Source organism: Xiphias gladius, chromosome 6 (genome assembly GCF_016859285.1).
Source record: "Xiphias gladius isolate SHS-SW01 ecotype Sanya breed wild chromosome 6, ASM1685928v1, whole genome shotgun sequence".
Lineage (NCBI taxonomy): Eukaryota > Metazoa > Chordata > Actinopteri > Istiophoriformes > Xiphiidae > Xiphias > Xiphias gladius.
Genome location: NC_053405.1, coordinates 27,004,046 through 27,024,862, shown reverse-complemented (window position 1 = coordinate 27,024,862; position 20,817 = coordinate 27,004,046). Strand labels below are relative to the sequence as shown.

Here is a 20,817-nt window from a genome sequence, read left to right as displayed (position 1 = left end):
AAACTGTCCTTTGAGCTAATCCTTTTGATAATTAGGTCATTAATTAGACAGCTCATTCACTGTATGCCAAATGAAAAGCATTTTTTTTTTTTTTGCCAAAAAAAGACCTAAAAAAAAACCTTGCAGCTTTGGCTCCGAGGACTGGATCATCCATTGATTGCAGGGTTCCTCCCATCCACATGTGTCCTTGAGCTAGACACTGAACCCCAAATTGCTGCCAGGGCTTTACATGGCAGTTATGCCACCATTATTGTGTGTGTGTGTGTGTGTGTGTGTGTGTGTTTGTGTGTGTGTGTTTGTGTGTGTGTGTGTATGTGTGTGTGTGTGTGTGTGTGAGTGTGACTGTGCAGTCATGATTGAGGCTCATTGTGAAATTCTTTAAGTAAAACACTATAAATACATAATACAAAGCATCTTCATTGCTTGCCATTAAATGCACATTTCTAAAAGATCTTAATTTTGTGAATACACGTGTACTTCTATCAGGGCTTGTCAAAAGTCAGACCCTTGATCCTCAACCTCTGGCGGCAAATAATAATAGATGACACTTGATCCTAACTTTCTATTAAGGCTTCTGCTCTAAGGATTTCATTCGATAACTGATGTAATAAGGTCAAAGCAGTCATCAGCTCGCTTCTCTTAACGAATGCCCAGTGGTTCTTAGATTATAGGATTGTGCTTATAATGAAGGAAGAAACTGGAGCTCACAGATCATCTGTTTATTTGCAAAGTAAGTGCAAATTAACTGATGTTTGGTTATAAAAAAAAAAATTCTTTATCGGAGCTGTTGCTCTGAGGGAATTTCATTTGCACATTCACTAAAGTAAGCCTTGATGTTTAGTGTGCTTCAGTTTTCACCTATATAATTGACATGTTCGACTCATACACGTCTAAAAAAGAAGTCAAGAAACAACAGTGTGGGCGCTTACCAAGATTTATAGCACTGGTCAGAAGGTATATGAACAAAAATACCTAAGTTATACAGTAAAGGCAGTAGTTTGTTCATGTACTGGATGTAATATAATGGCTATCTTGTAATTCTTATTTATCAATAATAAATTATGTAACAATAAGAATGACATGACAGCAATTCAGGCAATATATACACTGAGCTCAGGCCAGCGGTGGCTTTCAATTCATTGATATGGTTCTCGTGCTTTTATACTATCATTCATACAGAACAGCTGCTTTGAGTATATATTCATCTCTCTCTCTCTCAGTGTGTGTGTGTGTGTGTGTGTGTGTGTGTGTGTGTGTGCGTGTGTGTGTGTGTGTGTGTGTGTGTGTGTGTGTGTGTGTGTGTGTGTGTGTGTGTGTGTGTGTGTGTGTTACCATTCTGTCCCTGAATGAAAGCAGCGGGGGATTAAGCATTGATCCTTACATTCACAAGAGAAAACCAACAAACACCATTAACTCTGATGTGATGCAAGATTAAAATGCTGTCTGTACCGTTACTGGTAGCTCTTCTTGTGTTTACTACTAACATTTTACTTTATCTCTAAAACATTCAGGAAATGACTATCAATCATATGAATTACTCAATTGATTAGAAGCCACAGCAGACTTCCCCTCTGAATTCTTTGCCTCTGAAGACTATGTGCAAATATCGATCCCCGGGATGCACAAAGTAGTGCCCTGAAGAAGCAGACAGTAATCGGAAATGTGTTGGCACAATAACGTTTATTAAAATAGTGAAGTTGCCACTTTGAATCCTTTCTTGTTTTTGGAGCAGTGCAAAGAGCGGGAAACATCTAGAGATCTGCACTGAATCAATTGAATGAATGAATAAAAAAAAGACAAAAGATAAGATGTAATCTTAATGGAAATATTTGTCCCAAAATAACAAATGAACACAGTTTTAGAATTTAGGTTTGTAAAGGTTGGTCTTTGGTGTTGAATATCTGATGTGTACACATGGGTGTATGGGAAATTACTTACATACAATAGTGGGCTTTGAATGGGTGGCTTGAGAGATAATTTTTACTCAGGCCCACTTGTCCAACCATCATGTTAGGCCTAGTTCATAGATGTTTTGCAAGGAAAACAAAGGTAAACCAGAATGGCACTCAGTAAAGGGCAAACCTCCGCCAATGAAAAATAAATATCTCAAAACTATTCACAAAGACAAGGGCAGCTATGAAAAGGAATTATTAATGCAAATGGTAATAATGTAGTAGCAATTACTCTCTTTGCCTGAAGGTGTCGACATCGCCAAGTACATTTCCAGGTCTAAGCTGCTGCTGCTGCTATTAGTTTTCTTTCCTTAAGGTGGCGCAAGTCGGCTGAAATGACCTGACAGTGACTGAGTTGCTCCCCCTTGTGGAGAATCTCTGTGTGCTAAACGTTAATTAGTCGGTGTCTGAGTGTGTTACAGCGAAGTGCCTTGAAAGTGAGCTTCCAAGAAGAACAACGGCATCAGTCGTTTCATCAAGCGCGGCTGTAGTGATTGTGACAGGAGCAAGGGAGGAAGTCAGGTGATTGTTTATAGAGCGACCAAATAGGGAAGAGGTTTGAGTGAATGGGTCAGCAAAATGTTGGAGTTTAACATGGGAGTCCATAACCTTAACCACATGTTTATTATTGTAACCATTACGATGAAGGTAACCTAACCTTTGAATCCAAACCACAGTGTATCCCTAACCTTAACTAACTACTTATTTTAACTCAAACCATGATCTTTTCCTAAAAAAAAAACAAGTAATTTTGTGCCTAAACTTAACCAACATATGCTATAGAGTTGTTAAATCATAAAATAGATCATTTTTCAACAGTGATTTGTAACCGTTTTGGAAGGCACAGATAATTGATGCTGTCCTGCTGATAGGGGCGCCAGATCAGAAAATGCTTCTAAGTGTCGTTCTAGAGGACATGGACAAATAACGTATTGTGTCATTTAATTTGGAGGACATGTTGTAACACTACATTAATCACGATTAGCCAACCAAGTTTTAAAGTTCATTTTGACCTGGGAAACAGCAGATGAGAAACAACGTCACCATAAGGTCAATATAGTAGTTGTCCTGGATCTTTTGATTATGTTACATGATATTCCTCAGCAGATGGAGTCGTGTAAATGTACAGTAGATGTCGAGATCATTCTTGACATCAGAAAGAGCAGTTGGGGAAAAATTTCACTCAAAGTTCCAAGGTCTTAAAGTGCTCTGAAAAAAGTGGAAATTTGAACTTTTGCAATTCCGTTGTAGCTGGGCAAACTCCAACTGCTGATGAAAATCATGTGAAATGATCAAAAATTCCAGAGGATTTGCAAAATGGACCTTTTGGTGAGTCAGAATGAATGTCCAAGGCATGTATGTCCATTTTGTGTTTGATTTTGTTTTCAGATGAATTGAAGGGTTGTGTACTTCTATATAGGTTGGAAATACTGTCCAAGCTCTTATCTTATAAAACTTGTTTTAAAAGCACTTCGTTTTTTTTTCAAATATGCATAGATGCTGGCAATTTGACAGGTACGTGGTTTTATACCTCACAACATTATCGGCATAAGTTGATTTTCAGATTGGGAAGCATAGGGAAGGAAACCGAACTTAAGGACTTGTGACTTATGAATGGCAGTCATTACATTTTGAAAATGATCAAATAATCCCTATACCGTCAAAGAACAAAATATAATTCATTGAGAGTCTAACATGGATGTTTCCTCTTCCAGTTTGATGTCAGGACTGGCTGCCCTCGATGCCAAGTGTTCCAGTCGGCTTGGTCTGATCACAGTGTCTTATTACCTGTGGACCACCTTTGTGGCCGTGGTAGTGGGGATCATCATGGTCTCCATCATCCATCCAGGTGGTGCAGCCCAGAAAGAGGACTCTGAGGACAGTGGCAAGCCTATCATGAGTTCTGCTGATGCTCTGCTAGACCTCATCCGGTACAACCACCATAACATCCATCTGACTATACATGTGCACAACATAAACAACTTATTTCTAGTTCATGACTCCAACATATGTGAATTTACATGTGTCAGTCAGTTTGGGAGACAGAAATAGTACAGTATATGTTGAGAAAAAGCTGTTCAGTTGTCTGGCATTAAAGGAAATCTCTTTCCAGTTAGTGGACGACCTGCTCTACCTCCTGAGCCACAGCCACTGTGTCAGTTCCATAGTGTCAGCTACACATTCATGTTACCAGTCTTCTGTTCTACCACATCCCAAAGGTGTTCTAGTGGATTCAGACCTGGTGACTGGGGAAGCCCCCTTAAGTAAACTGAACTCATTGTCATTGTAGTTTATTAGATGGAGTTGATGATGTGAAGAGGATGAAGGAGACTCCGCTGACACCGTCTTGATTGCATATAAAGGTTTATTACAAAGAAGTACAGCGTCAAATCAAGCATCTGCAGATCTGCTCCTGAGAGGGTGTGAAGCCAATGAACCACTCTGAAAATCAGCCTTGACCACCAAGTCTTAAATAAGGCAGTTGTATTTTTCCTGAAAAATGTCACTAACCTATGGCTTTACGGCCAAAGCATTTCCTCCTATTCAAACGGCAAGGCACCCTCTGAGGACCTTTGACCTAGCGCCTCTATGTAAACACATAAATTCAGTTCTACATATGTGACCATACACGTCATTATGTTCATGAAAACCAGTTGGAGACGACTTTTGCTTTGTAACAAGGTGCATTATCCTGCTGGAAGTACCCTTTAGAAGATGGTCTATTGTGGCCATTAAAGGGATGCACATCTGCAGTACTGCTGTTTTTTTCCCAGTCAGAGTCACTTAGGGCACATTTTTACCCATTCTTGAGTTTAAATGTGAACATTGACTAAAGCTCCTGACCTTGATCTGCTGCCACATCATTAGCTTATTAGATACAGGTTTTCCTGATAAAGTGCTCGGTGAGTGTATATAGATATATACAGTCTTTTTCATATGACAGATTACTATTATTATAATAAAGTTGTGAGTTGTGTAAAAGTTGTGAATTTTTGAGAGAGAAGTCACAATTCCACACAAACATATACATACACTACATATATACATATATACAGCAGTATATATATATATATATATATATAGATACTTTTTTTTCCTTCTCATCTCATTATGGAAATGATGCTTTGGCAATATATGAAATTCATGCCATACTGAATTGAATTGGTTCATTATTATTGCGAAATTAGTTTGCACATCTGTGTTACATTATCATTGGTTTAAAGGGGTACTCCAGTGATTTAGTACTGGACTTCCACATACAGATGGATGACAAATTAAAGGAAAACCCTGAAAAATAAGTGGAGAAACAGGATGGTAATGCCCCCATCCATAGGGCACAAGCGGTCATCCCTCCAGTAGAGTTCCAGAGACTTGTAGGATCAATGCAAAAGTTAATTGTAGCTGTTATGGTGGCAAGTTGTGGCCCAACACCTTACTAAGACACTATTTTGGTTTTTCCTTTAGTTTGTCACCCGTCTTTAGTTTCGAGGACTTTCGGGATACACATTAAGAAAAAACAATGGTCGAAATCTAAGCAACACAGGCCAAGAGGCCCAGAGTGCGACTCATAAAATCCTTGCTGCCTGGCAAAGGCAGCAGGGAGATGTGGCCATGAATCTTTCAAATTGTTTGTAACATAAGTTCGATGCTATTATTATATTATTATTTACAACACACCCAACTTTATATATCTCACATAAGAACATGTTTAAAACTACATATGGTGTATTCACAGTATGTTCCCATGGCAATATTTCTTCCATCACTCTGACAGTTTTGGCATGTGGTCAATAAAAAGACAGAGCTACAAACTAAAGCACCAAAATAACATCTTCCTCATATGTTATTCTATTCTTTCACAGCTATCAGTGAAAGATGTTTCAAATACTGGAGACAAACTCTTTTGTTTTCCTATGGGGTTCTTTATAGCCGGGATGAATGGAAAGTGGTACATACCACCAAATTCTTGCAGTCATTACTGTTGTATGACAATGTCCACCACACACTTTATTCTCATGGTCACATAAAATCAGTTCCTAGAAAGTAAATAAGTAATAACACCTTTCTGCTGTGAGGATGTGAGTTTTTCAGACTGTTCGGATTTGCCACAAACCCGAGACAGGATTAAAACCATTGGTTGTCTTAAGCTTTTCAGGATGGGATGACTCTAAGTATTGGTTTGGTTGTCTAATCCAAGCGTTTTATTTCATTGGTGTGAGTCTGAGTTCAAGCCAATAATGAGACAGCACAGAGCTTTGTAGGCAGACTGAATGCGTCAGCAGGTGACCTTAAGGATGCAGTCAGTATAAACTCTAACAGTGGGACAGAGTTTGAAAGTGCATGTTTGCTTTAAGTGTAATTATAAGGCTGAGCTCACAAAAAAAGATACCTTAATACCTTTTATTAAATTCCTTCAAAGTCTTCACTACAGACATTATATTATATGAAGCTGGACAGACATGGATTTAAACTGCAACTTGACTGGTTGATAGAAGCATACAACCTTGAGGCAGTAAATCAGATTTGTAATGTTGCCAGAAAGTCATTGGGTCGTCTAGCATTTTACAAGACAGTTCAGTCTGTAGCAGCCAACTGTAGGCTGATCAGGCTGATCAAATAGCGGTTATTTGTGCCAAAATGGTTGGTTTAAGCCAATATACTTTCCAGGTATATTAGTTTTCTTTGGTTTGATGTTTAATGTGTTTCATGCAACTAAAATTCCAAGTGGCTATGATGGCAGGTTTTGAAGATCATACAGCCTCTGTAAAACGTAGGACAGGTCACGGTAGACAGTAACCTTATTTTATCTAACCTGACCTGATGAACTGGCTCATGAGAGAAACGAAGACGTTCTCTTTACAGTCAATCAGGACCTCCTTTGTTGTTTCAGCACTACACCAATGGAATGTAAGGAGGGTTTGTTGTTGTTGGCACTCTTAAATCTTCCCAGAGGTACTCATTATGAGCCACATTTTGTTTCTCCGTTCTCTGTATTCTTTTTCTTCCTGCTGTTGGATCTAAATATGGTCACTGAGTGCACAAACAGAGTCTGTATTGGATTAGAGGCGCTTTTTTTTTTTTTTGTTCTGATGTTTTGAGTCATAGTTTATCCAGATTCTTTAACATGGATACAATTCAGACCATACAAGGTAACAAGGGTTTTGGATTTATTTTTCAAATGTGTCATTGTGTTAACAGAGTTGGTCTGATTAAGGTAAGGGATAATATATCGTGGTTGGGAGTCTTAATAAATAGGTTTTATTTTGTTATTTTATTGGTCTACATTTAGGAAATTTACTGTATTTGGTGCTTATTGAGATCTGGTTAAGATTACTGTTTGATGATTTTTTTAGAAAGAGGTTATGTTATTGTGTTATCATTGTGTCAAGAGTGTTTTTTCTATTGCTTATGAATTGAACTTTTCATTCGTAAGAGGAAGATTGTGTTTTTTATTCTTTCCAAAGTTATATAGCCTCGCTTTTTAGTTAAGTATCAGTTTAAGCTGTTCAGTTATAAATATAGGGTCGTCCTGGGTGCCTCTTGTAAGTGATCCATATTTCATTTCTGAGTTAACACATCTTGAATGTAATTAGGTTTTTTAGTTTGTGCAGCTGTGCAGTCATCTACCCTTTCAGATTTTATAGACCCCTCCCCCCCAGACACACAGACACACACACACACACACAAACAGCAGACTGCCTGGTGAGAGGGGTGCAATGAATGTTTTTTTAAAATGACTCTTTGGAAAAAAAACTGCGTAGTTTTGTGGGATAAAAGTTAGGGTTGGGCAACTAAAGATATTTGGATGAGGTTAGAGCGAGGTTTTGGTCATGGTTAAATTCAACTGAAAATGAAACAGCAAAAACCTTTCAGCTATTTGTTTCAGTCAAATGAACCCTCACTCTTCTTTTTCTGTTTAAATTATGGGATATCATAAAAGTTAGAAAGTATTATTCTAAATAGCCATGAACATGATGTGAGGTCAATCTTGCCAAGCAGGCGCCTCCTATTTCTGTATTGCGCAACCTCAGCAGCTGCAGTCAAACACACCAGCAAGTGAAGAATTTATTTCAGCAGGACTTGGTTTGTTTAGACACGAGGGTTAATTTCACTTGATTGTATCAACTGAAATAGCAGGAGAATTATTTACTGTAGAATAATCTCATTTTATTTTTGTTTGTTTTTTTTTTAATGTTTTTTTTTGTGTGTGAATGATTATCTCTCCTGACACCACCCCTCACGGAAAAAGCTGACATTGAGAGCTACATTGTTCACTGTTGCAGCCTCTTGCTCTGCATAATCTTAGCTTGTCCAAAAAACTGGGATGTTTTCCTTGGAACCTACTCAATGTGACTCACAGCCATTTCATTTACACCGAGGCAAGAACCTAAAAAACATCTCCTCAGCTTTGTAGTGCAGAACGATCTGATTATATGAAAAAAATAAAGCATTTATAATTATATTTATGGGACACAAATCTCTGTATATTAAACCAATGGAAGGAGGTCTTTTAAGCATACGGTATTTAATTGATTGCCTGCTTTCTTATTTTTCAACCTTTTTGAACTGCAAAACCGTAATATTTCAATATAGTAAGTGTGTATTTTCGCCTTGCAGCAACATGTTCCCATCTAATCTGGTCCAGGCCACATTCCAGCAGGTAAGACCCTCGATACCGCACACAGCACGTACCAACACAAACGCTCAGCATCCTTTAGAACATCAATGCCACTTTCTGTTTCTGCTTCTGTTTCTATCTCTTGGCCACAGTATCGAACAAGCAGCGAGTACATTGTGAAACCCAAGCCAACAGTAAGTCAGGCCCAATCAGAGTCCACCACACGGCGAGCGCTCATCTATGGTATCCAGGACGATAATGGAACTGACATCCAGAACTTTGCCCTTGACCTGACCCCGCCCCCTGATGTGCTCATACGCACTCGGGAAGGAACAAGCGATGGAATGAATGTCCTTGGAATTGTTATTTTTTCAGCCACAATGGGTACACACCTGCATTTTTCTACCCTGAATTCTATTAATTACCTTTTGTCCTCAAATGTTGAACTGCAACTTACTTTGCAAATTAAAACCCTTACATCCATTATTTTAAAGACTGCACTTTGTGTTTTCACAGGTATTATGTTGGGAAGGATGGGGCCAAATGGCAGTGCCTTGGTGAACTTCTGCCAGAGTCTGAATGAGGCTGTCCTTAGAATTGTTGCCATTGTTATATGGTGATGATTTTTTTAAACACATTTTTTAACCTTAGCAAGCTACGGATGGGTTTTAGAAGCAGTAAAGGATGTACATGCAGCAGGGGGGTGGAAAACACATTGCCACAATCTCATGATAGTTTACTGTTTACATGGACATTTTCATTGTGTAGAAATAAGGGACAATTTACCAATTTACCAGTTTCCCAGTAAATATGACTGTTAAGAGATCAATTTGTATGTGGCAATTATCATCCTATTTTCGAAACATTTTCACTACATGGCATCCAGATCAGCTCTGACATCTTTGGTTAGTTAACATAACACACGTAATTACAGTGAAAAAAGGCAGCCAGATGCAGTGATATCGCTAAACCGCACCTCATGAAGTTAGCTCTGAAGTAAGTGATGACATTTGTGTACCAGACCACAAGCGCCTACCCTTATACGAGTAAATTTCTATATTGTCTATGAAGGTTAGCATATATGAAATGGCTGGTTGCCTTGCGCGCAGTTTAAGAGTGTAGAAGCCCGCTCATTCTGGATGTTTGTAACATTAATGTGCATGAGCCTTAGCATTAAAAAAACAGTAACATAAGCAAATATGGATCCAGAGTCCCATCCATGGTTAGGTCTAGGCAATAAAAGCACTCTGGTTAAGGTTAGGGAAAGATGGTGGTTTTGGTTAAATATAAACAAACACATTGTATCTGAAGTTACTCCGAACTTTTTTTCTGTATTAATCCAGACTACAATCTTTCCCTAACCTTAACCAAATGTTGTGAGTGCCTTGCCAAAACCCTTAAACAGTTTAATGACACTGTAGTCACTGCAAGTGGATACTGAACTGCAAGATCGGATGTTTTGGTGGAAAACAAATATTCACTGTCTGTGAACATTTTACTGATACATTCAGTATCAATGTATTTACTACGTGCCAAATACGTAAATTAACAACATATCCTCATTATGTTAATAAAAAATTACGTACAGGTTGCGTAATTCACAATTACGTTATTAACAAAAGTATTTGCTGTTGTACTTTGGTTGTATAGAAGCCTAATTTCTAGGAGACAGGGTTGCTCTGATATGAAAAGGTTGGTTTTTTTTTTCTTTTAAGATTCAAGCAGTTTATGATTGGTTTTCTACCCCCGACTTGCACAAGCATCTCATGATAAGGTCACTTGAAAATGCATCTATAGGACAACAAATTTAAAGTTGTATAACTTATAAAAGACTTCACAGCTACCATTGCTGACTTGGAGCTACTCCTGATCCAGGTACTTCCCATTTGGCATTGTGTTCCTGGTGGCTGGTAAGATCCTGGAGATGAGTGATCCGTCAGCCATGGGGAAGAAGCTGGGTTTCTACGCCGTCACTGTGGTGTTTGGGCTGGTGTTGCATGGCTTGTTCATCCTGCCTGCCATGTACTTCTTCATCACCAAAAAGAGCCCCATCGTTTACATACGGGGAATCCTGCAAGCCCTGCTCATCGCCCTCGCAACCTCCTCCAGGTAAAGAAAATCACTATGGAGTGAACAAACTCAATTGATTCAACTTGCTTTTTGTTTATATTGATGTGCTATGAAAAGAGAAGTAAATTATTTCTATTTTGCCATTTGTGAATCCTAAATTACAAACCTCGAAGTCCTAATGCCAGAAATCCTTACCTCTTCTATCCATTCACTGAACATGAAAGTAAAAAGCCTCAAAGACACAATGGGAGATCAGAAAGCATCTGGTATGTGTGTGGGAAGGGACTGGAACATAAAGGAGCATTCAGCGCATTTGATTAGACTGGCACCTATCCATTTGTGTGTGTGTGCGTGTGCATGTGCATGTGTTTTAAGGTCTGCATGTATACATGCACATGTGGTTGATTGGGATATAGCACCTTATTAATATAAATAGCAAACATTATGTCACTGTGGCACATATCAGATTGGTGTTGTTTTTAGCCCACATGAAAATAAATGAAAACCAGGTGGGTGGGAAGTGGCAAATTGAAAATCTAAAACATGACACCATGCTTTGGAAAATGCTCCTCAAAAATGTTAAGTTATGTGATTTGATGGAAATTGGTTAAAACACAAAAAACACTGATGTGGTCCATTAAACTTGAAAATTTTCCATGTGAAGTCAATCCTTGGTATTGTGGCAAACTGGGGAATGTGTGTATTCAGCTTGTGGTATACTGGTGCTGGCGAACTCAGTATTTGGTGTGTTGTTTTTTTTTGCCAAGCCAAGGCCGGAGTGACTGCCTGCTGCAGTGACTGGCTATCATCATACACTGATGTGTGTGCTGGGCTCATATCAGTAAAATGCATCTGTGCATGCTGTACGTCTTGTAAAACAGTATTGCACCTCTTCTTGTCTATAAGAGTTTCGGCTGGTTCTGTCACTACAACAAACCATCAATAGTTACCACTTGTTTACACACAAACAGAGGAGGAGTTAGGAGGTGGTTATGTAATGCTTTTCTGCCTGACCTTTGAATGTTCTGAGCTCTCAGTCTTGTTCTCTGTCTTCCCCAGCTCTGCCACATTGCCTATTACCTTCAAGTGCCTCTTGGAGAACAACCACATTGACCGCCGTATCATTCGTTTTGTGCTCCCCGTGGGCGCCACCATCAATATGGATGGCACCGCTCTCTATGAGGCTGTGGCAGCGATATTCATCGCTCAAGTTAATAATTATGAGCTGGACTTTGGCCAGATCATCACCATCAGGTCAGTAGACCATGCTATATACTATCTGTGCTTGTAAGCTCATTAACATGGGAGAGATATCATTCGGATTTTACATAATATCAATAACCATAAATCCTTTAAAATGAATAGCAGAAATACATTATGGCATATGTAACTCTGGTTTTCAAAATAACCACTTTTTTTGTGTGTTTTTTGTGATTTTCTGACCTGATTAGTTGCATTATATATGTAGGAAGTTGTCTGTCATCAGTTTGAAGAAGTTTTAAACCTGACAAATAAGGAGAGTAAGTAAGGAGTAAGACTGATGATGGTTTCAAGGTTCCTTCATATTAAGAAAGTGTCATATTTATTTATCTACATTTTCATTAATTTTTCAAAGATTTCCTTTTAATTTTTACATTTTGAAAGACTCATGATTGACATTAACATCCTCACCTGGATTTTTAGGGTTAATTTTTTTTAAACTCACTTTTCAATGAGTATCAGTGAATACTTTTTGGTCATTCTTGCAATATTACAACAGAAGTAAATGAAAAAAAAGAGTAATTCTTCCACAGGGTTGCTCAGCCTCCAATCAGGTGCAGAAGAGCCAGCGATCGCTAGCGAGCTTCTGCCCTTCATCAAGCAATCAAAGAAATCACTGTAAATATATTGAAGGCCAGTGATGAGCATCTGAGTCAACTGTTTGAAATGATTCACGCTCATATATTGGAGCTTTAAAACTTTCAAAAAAGGGCCCCCAAAACAAGGAATGAAACTTGTAGCGGAAAAGGTCTCTGACAAGGCTCAGTAGTAGATAAGACAAGATACAGAGGGTGGCTGATCATACTTATCATCCCCGAAATTGATTGTATCATTATGTATTTATTGTATCTGAGGCTGTGGAAGGCAGCCAGACTGTCTTCAGATGGAAATCTCCGCTGGGCGCATCAGAATTGAGAGCACACTATTTTTGAAGCCAGTTCAAAATAAGTGGCCAAATTTCACTTCTTCCTCAACATCTGTCTCCCCTTAACCAAAATTTTTTTTAAAAAGGAGTTCTCGTAGATAAAGAATATTTATACATTATATGATGAATACTGTAAATAATGCAGTGTCACAACTTTAGTATAGATTGCGGTGTTGGGCAGCCCAACCAAACTTTAACCACATTTCTCAGCAGCGTGGTGGTAACATTGCTGTTTTTTCAGTTAAATAGCTTTCAGTAGCGAAGCTCTTTTATTGGTGTGGCAGCACACAAGCTAAATTTTCCTGAGCATTTCTGAAGAAGAAGATCTTTCTGCTGCGATCTGAAATAAAACTAAGGATCAGCTCATGGCTGCCACTTGGATATTTCATTTCACTCAGTTAGGAACCTTCCTAAGCAAAAAGACTTTTCAATCGCAGCCCTTCAGTTTACTTGATGGAAAGAGGGCAGAGGAAACCCTATATTGCTAAACAATTGAACTGAACTTTCTTTTCTTTTTTTTTACGTGCGTAAAAATCGATACCCTTCTCATATGTATCTGTCTGTTAAATATGATATTTCGCAATTCCGAATTGGGAAAGGTGTTGGGGGAGGGGTTTTCATACATCGTTCAAAGATCCAACACCTTTAGGTGTTTTAGATCCAGGTTTTAAACTTTTTGACAATTATGGGTTTCATCAGAGGGTGGAGATCTATCACACACTCTATCTAAAGAATCTCTTTCATTATTGTTTTGAATTTTCTCAAGTTTGGAGAAGCAGGTATTTCATACTACCACATCAATCGGTGCCTAGTGCCTAGCTCTATAAGGGTTCCTGCTGTGGCTCAACAACTGGGATTGGCCTGCTGGGAGAGAAAACTGAAAGCAGAGATTACAGAAACCACATAGGTAGTTTAAAGTGCCCAGAAAATGATCTGCAATCAGAGAGTAGCATTATAACTTGCAAGCAATACAAGCATAGATTAAGTTCAATTATCTCCCAATCATCTTTCAAAATTGAAGGCAGGATCCATTGTGCTTGAAGTGTAAAGCAAACATTATACTCATTGTGTTTCACCATGTCCTGAATTACAGAAATATTGTGGAGTTGTTCTGTATGTAAGAAACTGTGAATATCAGAGGAATGAATCTTAAACTCAGTCCAGTGTCTCTTCTTCTCGATCTTCCCATTGTACGTTATCAGCAGTGCACACAAGAAAAACGTGTTAATGTTTTTACACTCTGAGGACAAACACACCACGATAGTGAATCTCAATAGAGGTGGCATAAATACTAATGGGGCACATTCAGCTTCTGACATACCTGCTGCCTTCAAGAACAAATAAAAGAGTCTTTTTAAAAGACTGAACGTATGGAAAACTTTTCTGAAATATGTGATTCGATTTGAGTATTAATGGTAACATGCATTCATGCCATGTCTTTTCATCTTTTCTTTGATGTTACAAATTAAAATATTCAATATCTTTGAAAAATTGAAAATGTAATAAAAAATGCTCGCATTGATCTTATAATGGCTCATCATTGTTAGGGCAAGGTCAAGTGTCCACACGATTGTTTCCATTTTACCTAAAACATTCATTAAAACATTAACATATCTCCTGCTGCTGTCAACCTACCCTATATTTCCCACTGTATGTTTTTTCTATATAATTCCATATAGCAACTGTAGATTGAAACTATCCGCTTATCTCTGTCTGAAAAGAGCCACATGGCCTCGATAAACCACCGCATCCCAGTCACGCCGCTGCTGACCTTCTGACCCCAACTCACCCCCCAACCACCATCTCTCACCATCGTGCTGTGATGAGTGGTGGGATCATCCCGTCCTCAACCTCTGGATCTGCACCAGATACCAGATGTACACTGACATGTAGTGCTCTCTCCACACAGTCTCTACTGTTATGAACTCATCTCATTTAACATTACAGAAGATGCATCTAATCAGTGTGTAGTCGGACAGTTTTTTTGGAGACACTAATAGTTTATCCTGTTGTGAACAGACATTTGCCGGACTCATGAGGCCCGGCTTATCTTCCTGTAAGTGTTCATCCAAACAACCTACCTGCTGTTTTCTGCTGCCCATGGGGAAAGTAGGGCAGCTGAATAAAAGCCTGGCTCAGTCTGTGAGAACACTTATACTAAAGGAGGGCTAAATTATGTCTGAGACTAACTGAGAATTCCCAGCACGTGACATACAAGACCTTAAAAAACAAATATGTGGATTATGTCGTATGTTTTCCCCCTTAAAAAAGATCTCACATTTTTTCTGATGACAGATGTTTTTGTTTATAGAAAAATGAGGCAGCCCCAGTACAAATTTTTGCAGTCTTGCAAGACCATTCATCTCAGTGTTCCCGGATGCGATCCCAGAGTGGGGATTAGAGTGGAATGGGATGCATTGAAGTGCGTTGCTGTCTGCCCAGTGCTAGACCCTACTGCCAGACAAGAACCTCAATATTGTATGATCCTGCTAAACCAGGAGTATGTTGAAAGACAGAGATGTTTTACACCCCATTCTTTTTTTCCTTTTTTTAATTTTTCCTTTCTACAATTTCTGTGCAAGGCAACTATGGTTATGGTTATGGTTAGGGAAAGACAATGGTTATGGTTAATAAACTATTATTAAAGGTATGGTTAGGATTCGGCAACTACAATACTTGGGTAAAGTTCGGGAAAGATTGTGATTATAGTTAAACTTACTTACTTAATCCTTTGACCCCAAGTGGGAAACAAGGCACCGGTGAACCTACTTCCATTGTCCCCTATCCTTTGCCACATGTTGACCCTAAAGTTGAGACCAAAGTTGGTCTCACCTTGGCTAGCTCCTCCATCACTGTTCTGTGCCAGGTAATTTTTGATCTTCCAGGTTTTTCTTTTGCCGGAGGGAGTCCATCTCAGCGCAACCTTTGGGATGTATTCTGCCTCCATTCAACACACATGGCCTTGCCATCGCAGCCACGTCTGCCTTATTTCAGTGACATTCTTGCTTTTGGTTTTTCTGTATAATTCCAATGTTGTGACCTTGTTAAGCCTGAAGCTGCCTCATAATGTCTCAGGCATCGATTGTGGAAGGCCTCGATCCTATTCATTTCAGCTTTGGTCTCGTATTCAGAACATACAATAAAATGGACTTCTATGTCGCATCCAGGGTTTTTCACAGTCTTGCCTTCATGTCCTTTTGCTTCCACCTGTCCTTCCTGGTAAAGGCTGTCGAAATAAGTGATTTTCTCCACAAACTCAAGTGGCTCACCATTTATGAAAACTGCTGTTGGAGATGTTGTAGTAATATGCATCACCAGCATTTTGGAAGTGTTGAGGTTGAGCCTTTTTAGCTTGGCAAATATATAGATAAATAGGAATGTATACACGGCTAGTAAACAGTGAATGTTCATTGCAGGTCTGTGATGGGAAACAAATCGTCCAGTGTGGACGTAGTTTCTAGGATACTGGGCTGGCCTACCAGAGTGTCTGTTCTTGATACAACCAGAGGGGGTGCCAAATTTGGAAATTTTCAAATTCTACACCAAATGGCCTTAAGTATAGAAAAGTATTTGCTTATGCATCAGGCAAATTTTTTGACAAAGGGGCAAAACTTAAAGACAATGAGGTATCAGTAAATTTCAAGCAAAGAACATATAGCCACAGGAGTCTACAGAAATGGACAGAGAACTGGAATTGCAAAAGAGGCGTAGAGATTTAACTTTTGAGGAAAGAAACATGGACTAAACATAGCATGCATTTGTGACCTTTAGTTGTGTATTAGCCATGACATCCCACAGGAGCCACTGCTCAGGTTCTACAGCCATTGCTTCTCCTCAGTTGTTACGTTAGGTATAGTTTATAATGTTTATGTTTATTAATTGAATCTCTACCAGCATCACAGCCACTGCAGCCAGTATTGGTGCAGCAGGGATACCACAAGCTGGACTGGTCACCATGGTGATAGTGTTAACATCCGTCGGGTTGCCAACCGATGACATCACTCTCATTATTGCAGTAGACTGGGCACTGTAAGTAGCATGTGTGTTCATTTCCATCATTTTCCAAACTTATCATACCGGAGCAAAAACACAAGTCCCTTCTTCTTCATCTCAGTTTCATTTGGGGCCAAAATGCCCGGAAGTTTTTTTAGGTTTCCGTTCAAATCATTCGTATTCTCTCTCAAATGTCTTCCTCTTTTGCAGAGACAGGTTCCGCACCATGGTGAATGTTATGGGGGATGCTTTGGCCACAGGCATCATGGCACACATCTGCAGGAAAGACTTCATTAAAGAGGGAGACGGGGTGAGTTTTAAGTTAAAGCTTCAGTCCAGAAAAAGGAATCTTTCCTCTGCAGAAAGCAACAAAACTATGAGACCTGCACAATTGTGACAGAATTACACACAAACTTAGTTCTTTCATTAAAAGGGTACGTCAGAGTATGGTAAGGGCTGGTTCTTAATGACCGAGTTTTTTTTATTAACCCCCTGCTGTCAGCACTATTTCCTGAAGCTGACAACACATGATATCCTGTTACTATAATCCTCTGTCACCCACAGGTGCCATTGATCTGTGAGACCAAACCTGTTATGAACACCCCACCTCTGATGAACTGTCACAACAACAACAGCACTTTCCGACCCCCTTCCTCAGGGGTTAAACATGAGCTCCTCCCTCCGGATGTGGCCAGGCTCATGCAGCTGGAGGAGGGCGTCCGGCCGCCGTCAGAGAGGAAGAAGCCTCCAATTCCTCCGAGGCACCTGAAGAAGAGTAAAGAACACTGTACCGTTGACATGAACGGCCTTGAGACCAACGTATAGCCTGCTCCCGGAGTTTGATGGGTGGTTTTTGTAGTTGTGCTGTTCAGAACCTCAGAGCAACGGACACCTGTATAGGTAGGAGGAGAGCACAACCGAGCTCGTCTTCTTCTCCCAGCAAATTATTGGCCGACATTCTCCGGTGACAAGATGGGGTCCTGAAAATTTTGACGAAGGCATTTTAACACAAACCTGTCAATCTTTGTCATAGAAAAGTTTTTTTTTTTTTAAGCCTGGACAAGACGCACGTTGGCAGTGGAATTAAAGACACCAAAAAGAACAACAGTATAATTCTATTCATAAATCTTGTCATTGGTCTGGACCTTCAGGGTGAGCTCGCACCTAAACGCCCAGACTCTGAATACAGGTGCGAGAGCGTGCATTGATTAACTGATTTGTATTTGCTACCTACATTTTTTATGATTTGTTACGTTTTTTTTGTCTGTGTGCAAAATGTTAACAAGACAAGTGTTTATTACGTTTTATACCACTGCTAGCAGCCAGTTGTGTCATATAAGAGACAAGTCAGGATTGCAACTGTCTGGAGTGAACTGAATGATCAGGAGGCAAAGTGAAATGCCCTAATTGTTGAATTTTGCCTTAACAAAGTTGGTGGTGCTAGGCTGACAGTGATGCCAGGGAAGGAGGAACTGAAAAAGATCAGAAACTTCACCTTCCCTTGTGGTCATGTTATAACTTTAATACGTGGGTAAACTAGAGATTTGAATGGCTTCGTGTATTTGAACAGCCTCGGGAGCACTTGATTTAATTAAACTTTCCTGGCACTTGAACAGCCTACAAACAACTACTGGTAATTTAACATAAACTAAGTGGTCCTTGTTTGTTGGTTTAGTGGATTTATTTGCTTCAGTTCTCAATGTATCAAAGAAGATCTCAACATTCTGTGTCTACAACACATGAACTTACTTTGGAGCTTTCCGTCTGTATTAGCTGATATAACTCCTCACCATTATGCACTGGAGCCATTCAGTTAAAGGTTAGGGTTAGATTTTTTCAGGTCTATCTTAAAAAAATACTCACAATTTCATGTATGTGGAAAAGGTTATTGGCGACAGTAATACTTGCTCCTGTCCATTCTGGCCATAAAGTGACTGCAGCCTAGCAAAAAGAAATAAGGGACAAAATCTCTGTTCATATACTACTGTGTGAGCAGAAAACTGAAATTTTAAACTCTCAAGAATCATCATCATTGTGCGTCAGCACTGCCAGGTGTAGTGTCACGGGACTGTTATTTTTGTATCTGTACCAAGCAAAGCTTTGCATTCCACCGTGGGAATTTTTTTAACGGTTCCATACGGTGCAAAAATTCAGACACGCAATAAAATGGAGGACAGTGAATTGGGTGCACTATATTGTATTGATTGGTCCTCACTCTGTACAAAACTGCCTCCCAAAGTTAAGCCAAAGCCGATATGAGTTTGACAGATTGTGGCTAACAAGTAGGTAACTTTCAAAGTCACAGTCTTCACACTTCTTCAACACTCTTGGTGCTTTTCCTTGCCAAGCCACATCAGCAGAGTACGTCCTGGTACTTGATTACTGTCAGAACTGGCTCACTGCTCAAAGTTGTACCAACCACAAAGTCAAATTTTTGTCCTGCTTCGTCCACACCGATTTGATTGCTCTTTTTCTAGTACACACATTAGCTCCAGCTAGCGAACAACATGCTCTGACTCTGCATGTCAAGTGTGAAGCACCTCAGACTTGGATTGAGTTCAGAAGGTCCAAGGAACTTCCGCTGTCTTACTTTCCTCCAGATATGCACTCAAAATTCCCACACAAAAGGACAGAGTTTTGACCTGTAAAGACTGTGAATTGAAAGTACCCTCTTGATTTTAGTAAGTTGTACCACTACAGCCTCATTAATTTAGGCCTAATTTTGGAACACAGTTTTGCATGGAATGAGATCTTTGGATTTTGCCCAATATCTGTTAAGGTTTGTTCAGGCATAACGAAGTAAATTGTCACCTACCATTGTTTGCGTGAATTTGAGTTCCACTGACTTTGTACCAGGTCTGAGATTCACCACCTGTTCTGTCTGAACGGGTTTCTCACACTTGGAAGGGACTGCTTTATGACCTTTATGAGAAGGAGGAATTATTGTAGCATTTGAGCATTGTGTCAAGATAGACTTGAAAAAATCAGAACACATCTGTTAAACCTGAATCTTCGGAAGTGCAATTACAACATGGTACATTTCACTCTTATGGAAGAAAGGTCCAGTTGACTCTGTCAAATACTAGGTTCCATGTATTCTGTCATTTTATTAAGCATTTTGTCAGCTCTGTGCAGGGAAACTGACAAAGACGTAGCGTGTATTCGGATTTGCCACAGGCTGCCAACATTTTTCTCGCGAGAAGATAACAGACTGTATTGTGAGATGTGTTTTTTATTTTGTTTCTTTGTTTTTTTCTACAGTATCTGGATTATATTATGATATTGGAGATTAGGGACCCTATTTCTGTGAAAACAGCGGCGCGGTGCAGAGCGCAGCTCAGTGCGTCCTGCCCAGTGCGCCGGGGGAGTGCCAAGCGCACTCTGGTATTTTCGTGGGCCGGCGCGCCTGGGGCACCTGCGGCACACTTGAAAACAGGGTAGGACCAGAGTACACTACCGTACACCATAGGTGGACGTGCTGAAGGTTGTGACAATCATGGCCAATCACAGCGACTACTTTCATTCCCCTTCAGCACGGGACTCTCCCAATCAGCGAGGCACCGACCTCAGAGGAAACTTGCTGCTGTCCGGGACTTACAGAGCTTCAAAATATGAATACAGCAGTTCACATACACTGCCATGAGCGGATGGTGAGTCCTTTAGGTTGAGTTCACTTTTGAATTCCCTTTGGACATGTTAGAGATGTTGCGGTCATCCTGTTTCTCGTGCGGAATAGGACGCGATTTGAGAGGATCCATAACCATCTGCAGTCAAATACCACTGTAGTGCCGTACGTATCATGGGGGTAGAATTAAAAATGCGGTCTAGTTCTTCTCATGTTGTGCTTCTTTATTTCCGAAATTCTTTCTAAAGTTTCATTCAGCCTTACTTCGACTGTTTTGCTTGGAGAAACGACTGCTGACAATCTGGTAAAGAAATAGTTGTCTGCCTAATCTACATATTGTGACATAAACGTGATCCTGATAATGATACACAAA

At 39.7% G+C, this 20,817-nt stretch overlaps 1 protein-coding gene across 1 annotated transcript in view; it reads left to right on the top strand.

The window, feature by feature from the left end:
- Positions 1 to 20,817, top strand: part of slc1a7b (solute carrier family 1 member 7b) — a 35,868-nt gene extending 15,051 nt beyond the window's left edge. Inside the window, exons 3-11 of the mRNA XM_040129200.1 lie at positions 3,668 to 3,883; positions 8,571 to 8,613; positions 8,724 to 8,955; positions 9,088 to 9,187; positions 10,447 to 10,680; positions 11,701 to 11,895; positions 16,721 to 16,855; positions 17,030 to 17,129; positions 17,384 to 20,817. Coding sequence (XP_039985134.1) covers positions 3,668 to 3,883; positions 8,571 to 8,613; positions 8,724 to 8,955; positions 9,088 to 9,187; positions 10,447 to 10,680; positions 11,701 to 11,895; positions 16,721 to 16,855; positions 17,030 to 17,129; positions 17,384 to 17,644 — 1,516 coding nt within the window. The 3' untranslated portion in view covers positions 17,645 to 20,817. The remainder of the gene's footprint in view (positions 1 to 3,667; positions 3,884 to 8,570; positions 8,614 to 8,723; positions 8,956 to 9,087; positions 9,188 to 10,446; positions 10,681 to 11,700; positions 11,896 to 16,720; positions 16,856 to 17,029; positions 17,130 to 17,383) is intronic.